The sequence below is a fragment of the Cottoperca gobio genome, chromosome 10 (assembly GCF_900634415.1).
Source record: "Cottoperca gobio chromosome 10, fCotGob3.1, whole genome shotgun sequence".
NCBI classification, from domain to species: Eukaryota; Metazoa; Chordata; class Actinopteri; order Perciformes; family Bovichtidae; genus Cottoperca; species Cottoperca gobio.
In genome coordinates, this window is record NC_041364.1 from 10,081,730 (window position 1) to 10,097,355 (window position 15,626).

The window sequence follows — 15,626 nt, forward strand, 5'->3', positions numbered from 1 at the left end:
TAAATGACACAAATGGAAATATAAAACTACAAATAATCACATGTGTCTAACTTACCTAACCTTACCTGTGTCTTCCACCTGTTAGAAAGCTCTGTGCCCGTCAGTGAGCTACATCCCTCTCTCATTCTTCCTGCCACATTTTGCATGCAGTGACGTCATTAAGTTTCCAAAGCTTCACGAGGACATCTAGGAATGACACCACGCCAGAGAGCTCGGTGGACATATAGGTGTCCTCCAAATATGAGAGTGTCCTTTGTGTGTTAACTGTTTAGGGGCAGTGTTTTCAGAGAAGATTAAACTAATAGCCTGATGAACATTTTTTTAAAGGTTTTATTGCAACAGTTGAACAGAATGTAATGCAGAATACTTAATTCGGCTTGAAAGTCATTTAATTTGAGATACTTTTGTGTAGTAAAAAGAGGCAAATACAGGTTGTCTGACATGCTTTAATCCTATTTTACATTTTAATCAAGTAACAAACAGGTTTTAAGCTTTTAACACCTTCTGTTAAAGGTGTTAACACAAGGTTTTTAACACTTTTTAACATGTAGCATCATTTACTTTAATGATTCAAATGTTTTTATTGTGAAGATTTGGATCCTCATCATACTTGGCATCCAGATAAGCATGCCTCCTTTTTCTTTTTTAAAGCACACAAACATACCTCAAAGAACTAAACTTCACAATATCGGTGAAGTGGACTCAGCAGTAAAGAGTGAGCAGGTTTTAAACATTTTAAATTAACATTTAAACAAGCATGATAGTTATAACCTGCCAAAGATACAGCTCCACAATCGTACGCTTCACAACTGAAGGAAAACAGTAGTTTTTAAAATAAAAAAATAAAGATTACCGGCCAGGATAACATAACAATTCATGATATTTATCAGATTATTTTACAATTCCATGTGTTATGTCTTTATTGAACTCAGGATCACAGCTATGAAGTAATACAAAGGCACTGACAATGAGCAATGTGTATGAAGTGCCAAGGTTTAGGTGAGTCAATCCCATAAATCATCAGGTCATAACATTAAATCTGAAACAGCGTGAGACAAAACATAGAGTACATGATGTAAGAGCAAACAGGTCGGCTCAGAGGTGTGTGGGTGCTTCATTTTCAACAATATCTCTCTTAAATCTTCTCCCTTACATCTTGTTATTGCTCTTGACACTTTCTCCCTCTTTATTAATGGCCTGAGGTTGTCCTCTTATTCATCAATCTGTGCGGATGAGCCCTCTCCCGGCTCAGATCTGGGGGGTCATCTGGAGGGGACGCATCAGTTCTGCGGTACCTGCCAAGGAATTTATTCTTGTAGTCAGTACCAAGTGACTGATGTGCCTGTGTTTTTGTACCTGCAGCAGCATCTGTTCTGAGCTGTAAACAAGCAGGACAACATGCACTGAGAGCTTGTTGAGTCTGAGCTCCAACATCTGAGAGGAATATATTTCACACCAAACTCAGAGAGTGTGCAGCCCTGCAGCTGCAGTGAAATAATGTCCGCAGTAACAGGCCACTCCTCTCACCTGCTCTGGTCCTCAATCCACTTTCAACATCAGCCTCACGTAGGAGATTACGAAGAGGAGACTGAGGAGCATGAAGTTACTGCACATGCCCACCAGGGCTGATAGGAGGGGGAAGTTGAACATCAAATATCTGACACAGAAAAAAACAAAAAAAAACCGACATTGTGATGTAATACTGAAAAAAACTTCCACTTCCTCTCAGTTTGACTCTCACTTCTATGTCAGTAGGTTATTTTATTTCCCACTTTCTTTCTTTTTTATATACAATTAAATAAAACACTAGGAAACAAGGGTGAGAAAATAGCATTTATGATTTTGGGGGTGAACTGTCCCTTTAAAGAATGTGGATTCTTTTCTTGTTTCATCATCAGATATGTTACTGTCAGAGCTGTTATTAAGCATGGTGTTCACATCTGACCTTATACCAGTTAGGTGAGCATGAATGTAGAGCTCAGATGAGTAGATCTGCACCTTGTTGGACAGGATCTCAATGATGGCTGTGACCGAGGGGACATACTGAGCACAAGAAGGTCAACAAAATACCATCTTGCTGTTGAAGCACATTAACACGTGTTAACACATTCACAAAGCAGTGCAGGACTCACAGGGTTGTCCGTGTAGTCTGAGAAGAGCTCCACCTCCAGGACTTGTTTCTGCTCAGAGACTCCGGTCAGAAAGGCCGGGAGTAACAGCACCGTTCCCAGGAACCTCAGCAGGTCTGAACGATATCGCAGCATGCTCTGAGCAGCAGGGCAATACAGCCACACAGACATACACAGACATGGAAAAGATTTACTTCAGTCTCCTGGGGATGAACAAATCTACTCTTTTATTACATTAAAAGGATTACTTTATTACATTTTTGATTAGGTCTTTAAAATATGGCAATTGTAAGATATTGAAAGATTTTTTCATAATAACCAATGCTATTAACTCATGAAAAAGTCCCACATGTTGTAGAATACACACAGTGCACCTGTAGTTTGTGCCAGTAAGAGTAATCTCATTTGACCAACTGTAAATGCTGAATATGCTAAAGGGATCTTATTTTATTTGAAAAACATTTTAGAGAGAAAAACTGAATATTTGTTTTGAATAAAGTAATCCAAAGTAATCCAAAAGTATTCAGATTAGATTACTTTTATGTTTAATCCAATGAATTACGTTCCTAATTACAAATTGCAATTGCGTTACAATTGTATTCATTAACTGACTTCATTGCGAGGTAATCTGAAACAACCCTGCACATGTTTTCAATGATGTCATGATGAATATTTTGGAAAGGATGACTGATGTTGTCTCAAAAACGCCAAAACTTTACCCTCTGTAGAACTCAATGATTTGGTTATGAGCTCGGTTTAACGAACACTAACAAAAGCTGATCTCAGTGGACTCCCCTTGTCCAGTGATATGAAGTGCAATACAATACTTCTGCTAAATTCAGTTTTTGTTTAAACCAAAAAAGGTTTTGTGTTGACTCAGTTCTTTAAGTTTTGAGGCTCTACTTTGTGGCTGTGGGTTTGACAGAAAGGTGTTTTAAAGAGAATATTTTGTGAGGCTAATTAGTATATACAATATTCAAAAGATCTTATGCAAAAACATCACAAAATACAGCCTTAAAAATATCAATGAACAGCTCTTTAATGAAGTTTCAGGTTGCACTGTTGCACTTGATTTCATAACAATGTTCATTGTTTTTCTGTTTACGCAGTTTCTAATAAAGTCAGGGGTTCTGAACCTTATGTCATTTAATTAAGGCCCACTTCTGATTGTTACATTTCCACGGACCACCTTCCCAAATAAATGACAAAGAAAACCTAACTTGACAAACAAAGGAGAAAAAATTAACTGTTATTAAATTAGCTTTGTAAATGTAAGTTTAATGATGGCATCCCTTACACATCTAACTTCACTGGAAGACCTTTACTACCTCCAAGTATTGGTTGTATTAGTTCACATGTTGGTCACCTCAATCACCTGAGCACTGAGATCACCTTCTGTTGTACTGGAGCTCTGCAGCAAGCATAAACAGCCCTAATCCGGCTCTGACCAGACTGTGTGATTAAAAGGTTATTGTGCGTCAGCGCTGTACTCACAAAGCGAGAGCTGGAGGCGGACAGCAGATGTCCTGCCTGAGAAACACACAGAAACAATGCAACTGTGAATCATTGGAGTTTTTACAGGTACTAGTAACAAAACGCTATTTGATTGTATGTACACATGTGGCCACATAGGAGTGGAACAAAACAACAACTCACAGAGCGAGCAGACGAGGCAACTTGCCCTCCATCCTGAGAGAAACAGGTTGCCTTGATCATGAACATCCCAAGCTCCTGATTGGTCGGAGAATCGGGCATTTCCAGCTGCAGAGACATCCGATAGGCCTGGCCTAATGTCAGCACCTGAATATACATTTTAAAAAGATGACATTTGTGATAGAACATGAGTGTAGATAGATGCACACACTCATGTTCATACATACGTGTTGCTCATTCCTCATCAGAGAAATGTTGGCCACTGGATAAGAGCAGAACAAAGAGGCAGGAGAGTCACAGTTTGTCCTGCAGACACAAAATGTGAATGATTGAGTGAAAGTAAAAGCAGGAAAGAGAAAATCAAACACACAGAAACTACAGTCTGTGTTGTCCTGATGCAGCTGGACAAGACTTCACATACACACCTGTAGTAATAGTGCACTTGTGTGGAATAAGACGCATTGGGCATGTAAGAATAGTAGAAGCTGCCATATAAAAAGACTGAGATCCAGAGGAGCAGGAAGACAATAAAGACCACAATAAAGCCATGTATTATCCTCTGACGGGTGCGTGACATCCTCTTGACGACAGCATTCTGGAGCCGCAGCAACACGTGACCAATGAGGCCTGACGAATCTCCATCACCTCGTGGATTTTCTGGATCCATTAAATCTAAATAACAACAAACAATAAAGTAGATTAAAGATTTTGAAAACCAGGGTTTACCTGGAACAGCTGAAAAAAAACCACTGATATAAAAACAACATTAAAAGGTAAATGCAACCAGTTTTGTAAACTGCAGTAAGTTTTTTGTTGGAAATGATCTTTGGTATAATTCTTTCCAACTGGCGCTCAGTAACGTAACATCAGTTCTTCATGGTTCTCTCCTGCAACTTCGTTGGATGCTTGGATTGGCCTGTCTAATGTAATGAAAAAGTGTGGTTGATGATATTCTGATGTCATGAAGCTTAAGACACAAGCAGCACTTTGATAGTACTGAGAGCTGTGAAACCACTGAGTCTGATCTCAGTCACAAGCACAGGCCTTTCACATCAGATGACTGAAACAAACCGTGTCAACAGTCAACTAACTGTATTACATGTATCGAGAAGAAGCACTTAAGAAATGTATAATAATGTTGCTGGATTGATTCCATTTATCACTTTTCCTCAGGGGACATCAAGTGTCTGTTAAATTAAGCTGTTTATTTTCTTAGTTATGGAATATAACTAAGTACATTTACTCAAGTGATGTACAGATTTGAAAATTAATTGGCAACTATAATGGTCAAACATTTCATGGCTAGAGCTTCATAAATGTGAGGGTTTGATGCGTTTCCTTTTTTAATTATTGTTATATTAATGTTGTGTTTTGGACTATTGTGAAGGTGTTACAGCGCCATCTTTCTGCATTGAGTACTTTAACTTTGAACATTTTAGGTACATTTTCCTGATTATACTTGCTGGACATACTTTTACTTAAGTAACATTTCCAATGCAGGACTTCAGATGTAACAGAGTATTTTTGCAGTGTGGTATTAGTAAAGCAAAATGGAACAATAACTGCATTTCATTGCACAACCCTGTGTTGTACAATGAGAATAAATGATCCTTGCATCGTAGTACTTCCACTTAATGATATGAATGATTCATCCAACACTGCTGAAGTTTAACTGATATGTATTCATTAAAAGAGGGATTTGCTACTTGCTCAACACTTAAATATATACTGACATGAAGATTTTCAGATCAAGAGTTATGCTGGCAAGGATTATATTGTGGGAATACTAAAGCATTTTTAACTCCATTTTAAAATCTAATCTTTGTTTTATCTATTTGAAAGCCCCTGTGGTATCGAACAGCAACATGTCTGCAACAGTACTTGTCTTATAAAAAAGAAAAGAAAACCTCACCTCTGGTTTCTACTGGCCAGCTGTTAGGAAATCACTTCTCTTTCCCTGAAGTCTCTTTGTCCACAGCTTGATTCTGTCTGGATGAAATGTTGTGAACAGAACCCCCCCCCCAGATAACTTTAGTTGATAAAAAGCTGCCATTGGACGGGGTTTAGTCCGTCCCACACGATGAGAGATGCTGCTGCCAACTGGAACAAAGTTCTTATTGTTGAATAAGAACTTTGGGGCCAACTTTACTTCATACTACTAAAGCCCCAATATGTAGTTTATATTTTGTGGACAAAAAAATAATAAGGACATTACAGAAAATCAACGCTACTGGCGTGATTATCATAACTTACTGTAAGAATATAATAAGACTGCTTATATCTGCTTATTTTTTGTTTTGCAGATTGTTGAAAACTGACTGATACACTGGCTTCTATAGCAATGTTGGATGATAATTAGACCTCATGGGCAGTCTTTAGTTTGAGTTTATTCATTCCTTCTAGAGCTGCAATGATTAGTTGACTTATCAATTAGTCAATTGAAAGAAAAATAATAGCCAATTAAAATAATAATTGATTTGTCCTTAAAGTAATTCTTCATGCAAAAATTGCAGAAAATGTGGAGATTTTTCAGTTATTTCAGTTCATATAAAACTGAATATCTTTGGGGTTTGGACTCACAAAACAAGACATTTAAAGACATCCCCTTGGACCTTGAGAAACTGAAACATTTTCCCCTTTTTTCTGTAATTTTATAGACCAAACAATTAATTGTTTAATCTAGAAAATATTCGTTAGGCAAAACCCAGATTCCTTGTATTTTTGTATTTCTATAGCCAAATCCATACTTTTATGTTTAATTGCTGAATTGTTTATTGTATTGCTTTCGCGTCCCCCCCCCCCCCCCCATTAATGCAAAATGTTCTCCTGAACTCTAATTTCCCCAGAAATTACTCCTGATTTGGTGATTATGTGATTACGCCCCTAAATGCCAACATTTCTTTTATGTGTTTGTGTGAAGGTACCTGAAGTGAATATACACAGATTGCAGTTTACTTGGATAGACCTTGGTCTTACAAGGTTCTGCTAGCAAAGTAAAATGGACTATTTTAAGAGGTGGTATCAAATAGAAAATATCTGGATCTGGATCTTTATGATTCTGCATTGCATTTAGAAAGTCTTCATTCTAAATTGCCAAGCGATAAAAATCCCAATTTCCTCCTAGTATTTTGAAATCTATTTAGCTACTGTACAAGAACCTATGCAGTATTTTGGATGTTAAAAACAAGGGAAAATGCAGAAATACCTGTGACCTTGCCCAGGATAAGTGAATTAGAAAATGAATGGATGGATGGAAGTGCACATGCAAATGTTTTTGATAGATAGGAATACAAATTGTATTTAAAAAAAAAAAAAAGTTCATTAAAGATATTGGCAGGAAGGAGAAAAAATAAAAATAAAGACAACAAATAAATCTAAGACGGGCAAAAAAAGTAAAATAATCTCTCACCAGGAGAGGGAGACATTCTCTGGTGGAACAGAAGAAACCCGCCAAACATATCTTGCATCGTAGAAGAAGACGCTTTCGTCCAATCACACGCAGCCACTGGCGCGAACCGGAAATTTAATTTGACAAACGCGTTTGGAAAACTGCTAAAAGGTAATGTTGTAGTTATATTTCTCAAACATATATTTAAGTCACGTAACAACATGTTTATTAATGTATAAGAGGAATTGAGAAAACATGCTAATAGGACAAAAATCTTTAATAGATTAGGCTTACTGTTTATTTTAGGGAAAGTCTGCTGGTTGTTATTGTCAGCTTCTCATACAATCATTTTTATTGAGCCAAAGAAGATTATATATAGGCTACAGTCTATTGCTCCTTTCAATCCGAGACGGTTTAGAAATATATATAGTGTAGAGCATCTTTGTTTCCATCTATATGAAAAAAATATAAAATTATATTAGTGTGCATTCGCAGATATAAAACATGATATAAAATATATAGAATTGCATTTTGAGATTTGAAGTGTCAAAAAATAAGCAAATCAAATTAAAAGAGATGATCCCCCCCCCCCCCAAAATAAAATAAATAAAATAAGTTAAATAAAATAAGAAATTGACAAAAATAAAATAAATGTGTATACCAAATAAAAGACACAAAATAAATCTAAATCTAACAAGAGCAACATAACATCAGACAGTCAGGAACATTGACACCTTATGTTCTGAACAAACTGCCTGTGTACTGTAATTACAGTTGGTAAGATCACATTAACGTACAGTTACACCTAACCTAGGGTGACACCTGCAGTTAATAAATTATCATAGTTATTCTAATTTTGACAAAAGAAATACATCTCAGTTGGATCCAGCAGATACTTCACCTCTTATGCGTCTCAAATCACAGCAAGGAATTTTAAGTATAGTATACAAGAGTGTAGTTTTCTGTTATTCATGTGTTTTGTCTTCTTCTGTCTTCTGGTTGCAGGATGTCCTCTAACACCAGTGTTACTCGAGTTCTTGTGTCATCTGTGGGCGAGGCACAGCGAGTCCCAGTCCACCTCATGCCCTGTGAGATCGAACACAATGGGCCGGCCCAGGTGTCACAATACCTCACTGCTACCACAAAAGACTGCAAACTAGGTACACTCAGCCTCTCTAACAGTAGGCTAAAGCTGATTGTTACTGGTCTAATATTCATAAAAAAACAGCAGTGGAGATAAAACCCATAAAAATAATTACACAAATTATCAGATTTTATTCATTCTTTAAGATTCAGGAGAGCAGGAAAGTCATTAAGTTCCCAAAAGCTGCCTATATACTGGGGACCTTTTTTTAATTGGACACTCTAGTGAGGATAATATGTAAACATGACAAGCTTCCACTGGTTTTGAGCCATATATGCAGCTTCATCTTGTAAGAACTGGTCCCAATATGATACCTTTGTTTCTAAGGTAAAGGGGACTTGTATGCAGCTGTTAGACCTGACCAAGATTTTGGTGCTAATTATTACCTGTTGTTATTATTATTAATAATAATAATAATAATAATAATAATAAATCAAAACAGCATATGTATAATCCACAGATTTAAAAAAGTTTTTTTTCAAGTTTTATCCCACAGTTACAGCTTTTAGTCTCCAACAACATTCCTTTGTGCATTTTTCTCATTTCAGAGAAGACGGTGTCATTCAGAGGGCGTGGGTTGAAGGGGCAGGAGCTCAGCTGTCCAAATGGCTACACTGGCTTGGTGCTGAAAGAGATCAACAAGTCCGGCTCTGACCAAGAGGTAAACATCACTGATGTCATCTTTTACGTCACAAAAACTGGCGCTGACCAGAAGTCTGGGTCAGTCAAACATAAGGCATAAAATCAGATTTATTTATGTAGGTGAAGATTTTGTTACTATGTCTACATGATGGTAAATGATGTGTGTTCAGGACAGGACGGTGAAGGTATCCTCTGTGTTTGACAAGCTGACCTACTGGAACCTGGAGACGCCTCCGAACTCTGACGATACAGTTGTAATGGCGATGGATTGGCCAGAGTTGGCTGAGGCGGTGAGTTCTTTTGTTTTGTAGCTGACTTTAAAAAGGCTGCTCAATCAAAGACAATGCTAAGCTGTGTCAGAATCTGTACGACTCATATATACAATATTGTTCATTTAACATTTTATTTCTGGGATGCAAATTTGCTTTGTTGTGGCTCTGTGCTTTTTATTGTTTTTCTTCAGTCTAGCAAATACTGTCGACATCGACAAAAGCATCTACATTGACAATATTTTATTAGAATATAATTTGGAAACACAAGGATACTGACAGATGTTGACATTTTGTCTCTTGACAGATCCACGGACCAGTAGAAGACTGAACAGAGAGACAAAGCTTTGTGCCTAGAGGTGGCAGGTTGGTGTCACCTCTGTGAATGTTTGTTGATTACTGGCCACAGGCAGTGAAGGTAATGCTACGGGTTCAGTGCTATTCAGTTACTATTGCAGAATAATAAGTAACAGATGTTTTTATTTTTGTATATTTTCTTTTGCAGTCAAATAAAGAAAACTAAAAGATAGTGTTTACTGACCAGCCTGAGTAATTATGTGATTCACTGAAACAGCAATAGGTCCACATTGTTACTACAGAACAGTGTTTATTCACAAAGTAACATTTAGACTTTGCACACGATGATGTATCCAAAACTCTTGTTCGTATGTTAATACCAGTAACAATCAATTTTCATTAGTATATACAGAAATTGTAGCTCTAAAACATGTAAAATGGCACAGAACAAAAAATTCCAATGTGTCAAATGGTCTTTTAGGCACATTTAAAGTTGAATTTCTAAATAAAATTTTAACATTTAAAGAGAAGGCAGAATTACTGCATGTGTCAAAGAATGCTCGTACTGTATATTCTGTCATATTACAGGTGAAACGCTACAGAAGGAAAGGTCATATGGGCAATAAGAAAAGCCAAACACACTTATATCCTACTGCATGTAGGCTGGAAGTTTAGGTACCGTACAACTTTAAATGAACCTTGATGAAGAATGCCAAGCAAAGTCATAAGTTAGGACAAGAAAGCCACAGTGCTATGATAATCACACTACTGTATATAATGCTGGACAGCCAATGGAAATGCATACAATTCAATAAGTTTTTATGGCTGCTACTTTGATATTTCTGGGTCAGTTGCATCATTTAAAAATATTCCTAATCAAAGACCTTTTACTGAATTTTAAAGGAGATACGGAGATGAAGAAACAAGGCAAAGTAAAGGCCATTTGGCACAGCTGATTTTTTACTTAATCAGATATGCTGTATATATCTGCTAATGAACGGGCTTTATTAAAATTGATATAAGGAAAAGCTTGTATTACAAATCAGATTCTAATTTTAAAGTTTGCAGGTATTTGCTCTGATGGTTTCACCCTGTAAATAAAACATTGGGCCATACAATGCTACTACTATTAATCAATCAGTCAAACTTTGCTGGCACAGAGTCGCACACTGACAAAGCAGTCGTAAACATTACAACTCAATTAAAAACACAACAGCTTTCTCTTAACTGTGTTTTGAGATTAAATAGTCAGTGTACGTGTAGGAAGTCACAAAATTCATTGAAACATGATTGAACATCTGAATCTTACAACAGTTAAGTTTTTGATAATTTTTATACCCATACGAATGTATGCAACATGTATTAAAAAATGTAAAACCTAAAAATGCCTTTTAAAATGTTCTTTTATAAATGTTTTAAGGAGACAACGGTCATACATGAACATAAAGCGTGTTAGTTTGATGAATGATGATGCTGATATCCCTGCCACATCGCTGGTGTTTATTCGGTGTATGAGTTCTTGTATTTCTGTACTTATGGGGCTCAAAATTTGTCTGGGAACCAGACGGATCTGCAAGCTCATGTTTTATTCGCTCCGATTTGTACAGTTTTCCAGCAACTTGAGATCTGCCGGCCAATCACAACCAGTTATTTAATATGGGGAGAGTTTGAGTCGAAGACCTTAAAGAGGAGCGGCGTTTAAGCATTTTCAAAAACAACTAAGATTGCTGCAGCTGAACTTTCTGTTGAAGTCGCTATATTTGCTCTCGGTATATTTTCGCTAAAAGAACAACCAACTGCATTTTTTCGAGAAGTAAGATGCGTTTGCTGTACTTCTGACAATATAGCAAAAGTTTCATTTACCACCTCATAAAATACCAGCTCATCTCTGCACAGTGAAGTCCGTTTACATTTCTCGTCGCTCAGCGGCTTTGAGGTCTTGAAAAACGCTATATAAATTAAATATATTATTATTATTATTATTATTTTAGTCCCTCCTTTCTTATATGCTGTGATTGGCCATCTACACCGCTCAGCGCTACGACACATTGATAACCCGTTGATAACACCCCTTGGAAATCTGAAATGAACTGAGAGGCTAATTCACATTTGCGATTTGTTCTGGCAATGTCAGGCTAGATCAAATGTCCTCAGTAGAATAAAAAGCATGGGTGTCTGCTGGGTGCAAATATAAAAATATAAGTATTGTGATAGACATTTTTCACAATTTCTCTGACATTAATTAATTAAGAAAATAACCAACAAATGAATTAGTTGCAGATCTGCATGATTTCGGTTTAAATGTAGAATTATAAGTACAGAAGTACAATAGTGTGTGTCTTTGTGTGTTAGCTAAGAGGTGGTGGTTGTGGTGGCAGGGAGGGCTCCATGTCTGCCTTGCTGCGTTTGGCTGGCAATGTGTGGTCATGAGCTTTGCGTATGTGTCTGTACAGGTCGCCTGACTGTGTGTAGCTCCGGTAGCAGTAGCGACACTCATAAGGACGTTCGCGTGTGTGCACGATGGCGTGGCGCCTTAATGTGTATGTACAAGAGAAAGTCTTTCCACAGACTCCACATGTGGGGACGTCCTCTACAAAGTTCCCCATAGCGTCCTGGAAGTCCTGGAAGTAGGCAGGATGGTCTGAATGCTGCTGAGCTGTGGATGGAGGAATGAGGGCAAAGGAGGAAGTGTCCTGGGAGGAAGGGCCGGCACCAGAGGAGGAAGAGGAGGGAGAGAGGGGGAAGGAGTAGTCATTTGAATGGGAGGTCATTTGTAAGAGGCCCTGCGGGTTGCAGGCGAGAAACTGAGGGCTGTGTAGCTCCTCTTCTTCCTCATACTCATCGTCTACTTCCATCACTGGTTCCCTCTCGCTGCTTTCCTCTTTCTCCTCCTCTAGCTCTTCGTCAGATATAACTATGGCCTCCACTTTGATGTTCACATTCTCTCCATCATTGTTGTTTGTCCTCACTCTGCCCATAAGAGGCTGAGATCTTTCATTTTGTCTGGTGGGTAAAGCTCCTATATTCCCCTCAGGTCCTTTAGGTGACTGGGTCTGAGGAGCCGAGTGGAAGTCCAAGTTTTGGCGTTGGAGCGACACAGCGTTCTGGATTCGAATCTGGGGAAGTGCACGCTGTGGTGGCAAGTGTGTCGGGTTTTGCGAGGTTCGTGCTGATGCTTGGATTAACATTACCATCTGTTGTTCTCTGCCTAATGTACCTCTGTGTTCAGCCTCTGAGGGTTTCCTTACAGAGTCATCACGTGCCAGTCGGGGTACTTCTTGTTGGGGGCTGGGGGAGAGGCTCGGTCCTGACTGGGAATAAGCAACCACTGACTGACCGCCAGCCTGGCTCACTGGCACCAGGAAGGAAGAAGAAGATGAGGGCTGCTGGTTACTGCTGTGGCTGGTGAAAGAAAGAAAGGAAGATATACTGTAAACAGTAGAGATGCACCTTTCGATCGGCCACCGATCGAAATCGAGATCAGTCTCGTATATCAGAATTTTTGCCGGTCAAATTTACACATGTGTGCCACATGATGGTTTTACGTTGCTGTACAGCGGATCAGTACAGCTACACACGCACATCACACACACGGTGACAGTACACAGTACAGCCAAACACACACATTATGTCTTCAGTGTGGGAGTTCTTCAGTACGAGTAAAGAAGACATAAAGCTCACAATTTGTAACACCTGTAACTCCAAAATAAGCTGTGGAGGAACAACCTTAAAAGCAAGGAGTTGACAACAAAAAGATCCTGTAACTTGATGCAGTTGTAAGGGAAAATGTAAGTTATTACAATGTTTTATTATCAGCATACATTAGTAAAAAAAATGTTTTGTGTATGCTGAGTTGTAGTTCTTAGAAAGAAAGACAATCGGAAATATGAAAAAAATCAGAATCAGCAGGTCACACCTTTAAAAAAAAAACTAAAAACAAAACAGAATCAGTCAAGAAAATTGCAATCAGGGCATCTCTGTTAACCAACTTAAAAATCCTAAAAATTACCGTCAGTACACGGAGCACCATCCTTTATTTTTACCTGTATGTCTCAGTGGTACTGCAAGGGCTGCAGAGTGCTGACCCCTCTCTGTGACCTCCAGACCCTAACCTGACGTGACCTCCCGCGGTAGACCGGCCTGTGAGGAGTCCCTGCACCAGCTCTCTGCTTGGGCGCAGAGGAGGGGCGTCCATGCCTGGCTGCGTTGTATCCGCGATGTCAGGGCTCAGAGGAGTCTGAACTTGTGCTTCTGACCCCGCCCCAGTCCTCCTCTCAGACTTCACAGACTCCAACTGACTCCTCTCTGCCATTGTAGATAAAGATGAGAATGGTGCTGCCATGGCGACTGGATTCAAGTGATCTCCTGCCATGGCCACCACTGGCTCAGCTCCACCGTCACCTCCACCCTCTCTCCCTGTCTCTATTGCCCTTCTCGCTCCAGCGCTCTCTTCAGATCGAGTGCTGTCTGCCTCAGCCAGTGGCCCCCGTCTCTGAAGTCGCTTCTTGCAGACTCTCACCACCTCGTTCATGTGCAGAAAGCTTGCAGCTGCCAATATGTCCTCCACTGGTAGAGACTCGCCCAGCTGTAGCACGCCTTCATAGACAAAGTCCAAGAGCAAGCCAAATGCAGCAGCCGTAACAATGTCGCTGTCGAGAGTGACAGAGCTGCTGGTGCCGTTTCCACCGATGACCCCTGGAGAGTCTGAGTAGAACATGTGGAAAAAAGGTGAGCAGGAGGCCAAAACTGCCCTGTGAGCCAGGAAATGGGATGAGCCCACCAGGACGGTGCAGTCACAGAGGAAGCCCCGCTGGCGCTGGGAACGCAGCGCTGACAGCAGCTGCTGGGAATGCTGGGGGAACTCCATCACCTGAAAAACAAAGACGAGAGGAACTGTAATAAATCACGACAGACAGCTCTGTGGTCAGCTGCATAGACTTGATCTTAAAAAGTATTTTTTGGCAGTTATTTTGTGACTTCTTTGGAAAATAACGACTTTGTAAATTTAACATTCAGCCATCTCTCTTGGAAAAATATTCATAAAAAGGGTCAGTTCATCTAAATGACGAAAAAACATGTGTTCCCACTTAACACTTAAAAGCATATAACCATATGTTCATAGTTTTCAATTGCCGACTAACTGAACTGAATTTGAACTTCCGTTTAAATGTTAAAGAAATTAGTCGTTAGGACCATACCTAATTAAATCCAGCAATGCTCAATTATTTTCTAGCAGCAAGGTAATGGAGAAACAAAATACCCTCTCCATGCTTTGTACCACTCCACTGCTTGTTGTTACTGTTAAGTTTATATGGAAGATAGCCCACTAGAACGGTCGCAATGGCAACGGTACACAACAAAATGAACACTGGGACACCTTAAAATGTTTATTGTAATCCATCTGTTGCTAGCCATTCAGCTAACCTAGCTGAACTAGCAAGTAAATAGTTTCAACATAAAACTAAAAGAAAAAATAGTTTAGGGGACACGTTGTAAAATAAACATTTGAACACAAAAAGTAGCAGACTTACGGAAAGTACTGCTTCTTTCTCTTGTTGATGTTTATTGACAATTCAGTCATCCCTAACGTTTCTAACGTTAGGTTTCCATGGTGACCTGCACGAAGTCTTCAGTCCACTGGCAGCTTCGTCTTCATTTGTAACAGTATGTCCAAAGAAGACAGCTAAGGGCATGCATGAGAGAAAAACAAACAGGGCAAACAGCATGAAATGCATTATAGAAAACCCAAATTGTCCCAAATAACAATATTGTCCTGGTAGAAAACGGGCAGCTCCAGCTCAACTATGCTAACATTAGTTAGCCAACTTAGCCTCTGTGTAAAATCCAGCAACGGGAGCTGTAGTAACTGCAGTTTTTTAGTTTTTGTTTTGATACATCTGCACGAGTTGTGAGGTACCGTGAAATGGCCAGCTTACATTCAGAGTTGCGATATTTTTCGTGGATATGTTGAATATTTTTTTACCTGCTGCTGCTGTCTGCCTGATGTTTTCTTCCAGGACAGAATGCAGCTCTTCTTCTGTGGTGCCGCCCATGACACTAGCGCCACCCGCCCGGCCGCCACGACAGTGCCACCTATAAGCGAA

The 15,626-nt window shown here is 39.2% G+C and overlaps 3 protein-coding genes across 5 annotated transcripts; 1 reads left to right on the forward strand and 2 right to left on the reverse strand.

Moving 5' to 3' along the window:
• Positions 1-340: 340 nt before the first annotated feature.
• On the reverse strand, positions 341-5,723 carry LOC115014699 (seipin-like). Of its 3 annotated transcripts, none has more exons than XM_029441735.1 (9): positions 5,695-5,723; positions 4,208-4,454; positions 4,010-4,088; positions 3,786-3,929; positions 3,624-3,659; positions 2,133-2,267; positions 1,946-2,043; positions 1,528-1,657; positions 341-1,295 (listed from the first exon to the last, which is right to left on the reverse strand). In XM_029441735.1, exons 2-8 carry the CDS (start codon positions 4,447-4,449, stop codon positions 1,540-1,542), a joined length of 852 nt encoding a protein of 283 aa, XP_029297595.1. In that variant the 5' UTR covers positions 4,450-4,454; positions 5,695-5,723; the 3' UTR covers positions 341-1,295; positions 1,528-1,539. The 3 variants fall into 3 exon arrangements, with proteins under 3 accessions (XP_029297595.1, XP_029297596.1, XP_029297594.1); XM_029441736.1 differs by having other exon boundaries at positions 341-1,378; XM_029441734.1 differs by lacking the exons at positions 341-1,295; positions 1,528-1,657 and having other exon boundaries at positions 1,689-2,043.
• Positions 5,724-7,222: 1,499 nt separating this feature from the next.
• rnaseh2c (ribonuclease H2, subunit C) lies at positions 7,223-9,766 on the forward strand. Its single transcript, XM_029441014.1, has 5 exons — positions 7,223-7,341; positions 8,176-8,330; positions 8,863-8,975; positions 9,127-9,246; positions 9,533-9,766. The coding sequence occupies exons 2-5, from the start codon at positions 8,177-8,179 to the stop codon at positions 9,554-9,556; spliced, it is 411 nt and encodes a 136-aa protein (XP_029296874.1). The 5' UTR covers positions 7,223-7,341; position 8,176; the 3' UTR covers positions 9,557-9,766.
• A 197-nt stretch (positions 9,767-9,963) lies between these two features.
• On the reverse strand, positions 9,964-15,619 carry zbtb3 (zinc finger and BTB domain containing 3). Its single transcript, XM_029441010.1, has 4 exons — positions 15,506-15,619; positions 15,054-15,205; positions 13,566-14,392; positions 9,964-12,924 (listed from the first exon to the last, which is right to left on the reverse strand). The coding sequence occupies exons 3-4, from the start codon at positions 14,387-14,389 to the stop codon at positions 11,871-11,873; spliced, it is 1,878 nt and encodes a 625-aa protein (XP_029296870.1). The 5' UTR covers positions 14,390-14,392; positions 15,054-15,205; positions 15,506-15,619; the 3' UTR covers positions 9,964-11,870.
• Positions 15,620-15,626: the final 7 nt, after the last annotated feature.

Coding starts and splice junctions, on each gene's coding strand:
- LOC115014699 (XM_029441734.1), bottom strand. CDS start 4,449: ATGGATCCAGAAAATCCACGAGGTGATGGAGATTCGTCAGGCCTCATT. Junction 4,089..4,207: donor CAAGTGCACTATTACTACAG/GTGTGTATGTGA, acceptor TTGTGTCTGCAG/GACAAACTGTGACTCTCCTG. Junction 3,930..4,009: donor TGATGAGGAATGAGCAACAC/GTATGTATGAAC, acceptor ATGTATATTCAG/GTGCTGACATTAGGCCAGGC.
- rnaseh2c (XM_029441014.1), top strand. CDS start 8,177: ATGTCCTCTAACACCAGTGTTACTCGAGTTCTTGTGTCATCTGTGGGC. Junction 8,976..9,126: donor AGTCCGGCTCTGACCAAGAG/GTAAACATCACT, acceptor ATGTGTGTTCAG/GACAGGACGGTGAAGGTATC. Junction 9,247..9,532: donor GGCCAGAGTTGGCTGAGGCG/GTGAGTTCTTTT, acceptor GTCTCTTGACAG/ATCCACGGACCAGTAGAAGA.
- zbtb3 (XM_029441010.1), bottom strand. CDS start 14,389: ATGGAGTTCCCCCAGCATTCCCAGCAGCTGCTGTCAGCGCTGCGTTCC. Junction 12,925..13,565: donor AGTACCACTGAGACATACAG/GTAAAAATAAAG, acceptor TTCTTTCACCAG/CCACAGCAGTAACCAGCAGC.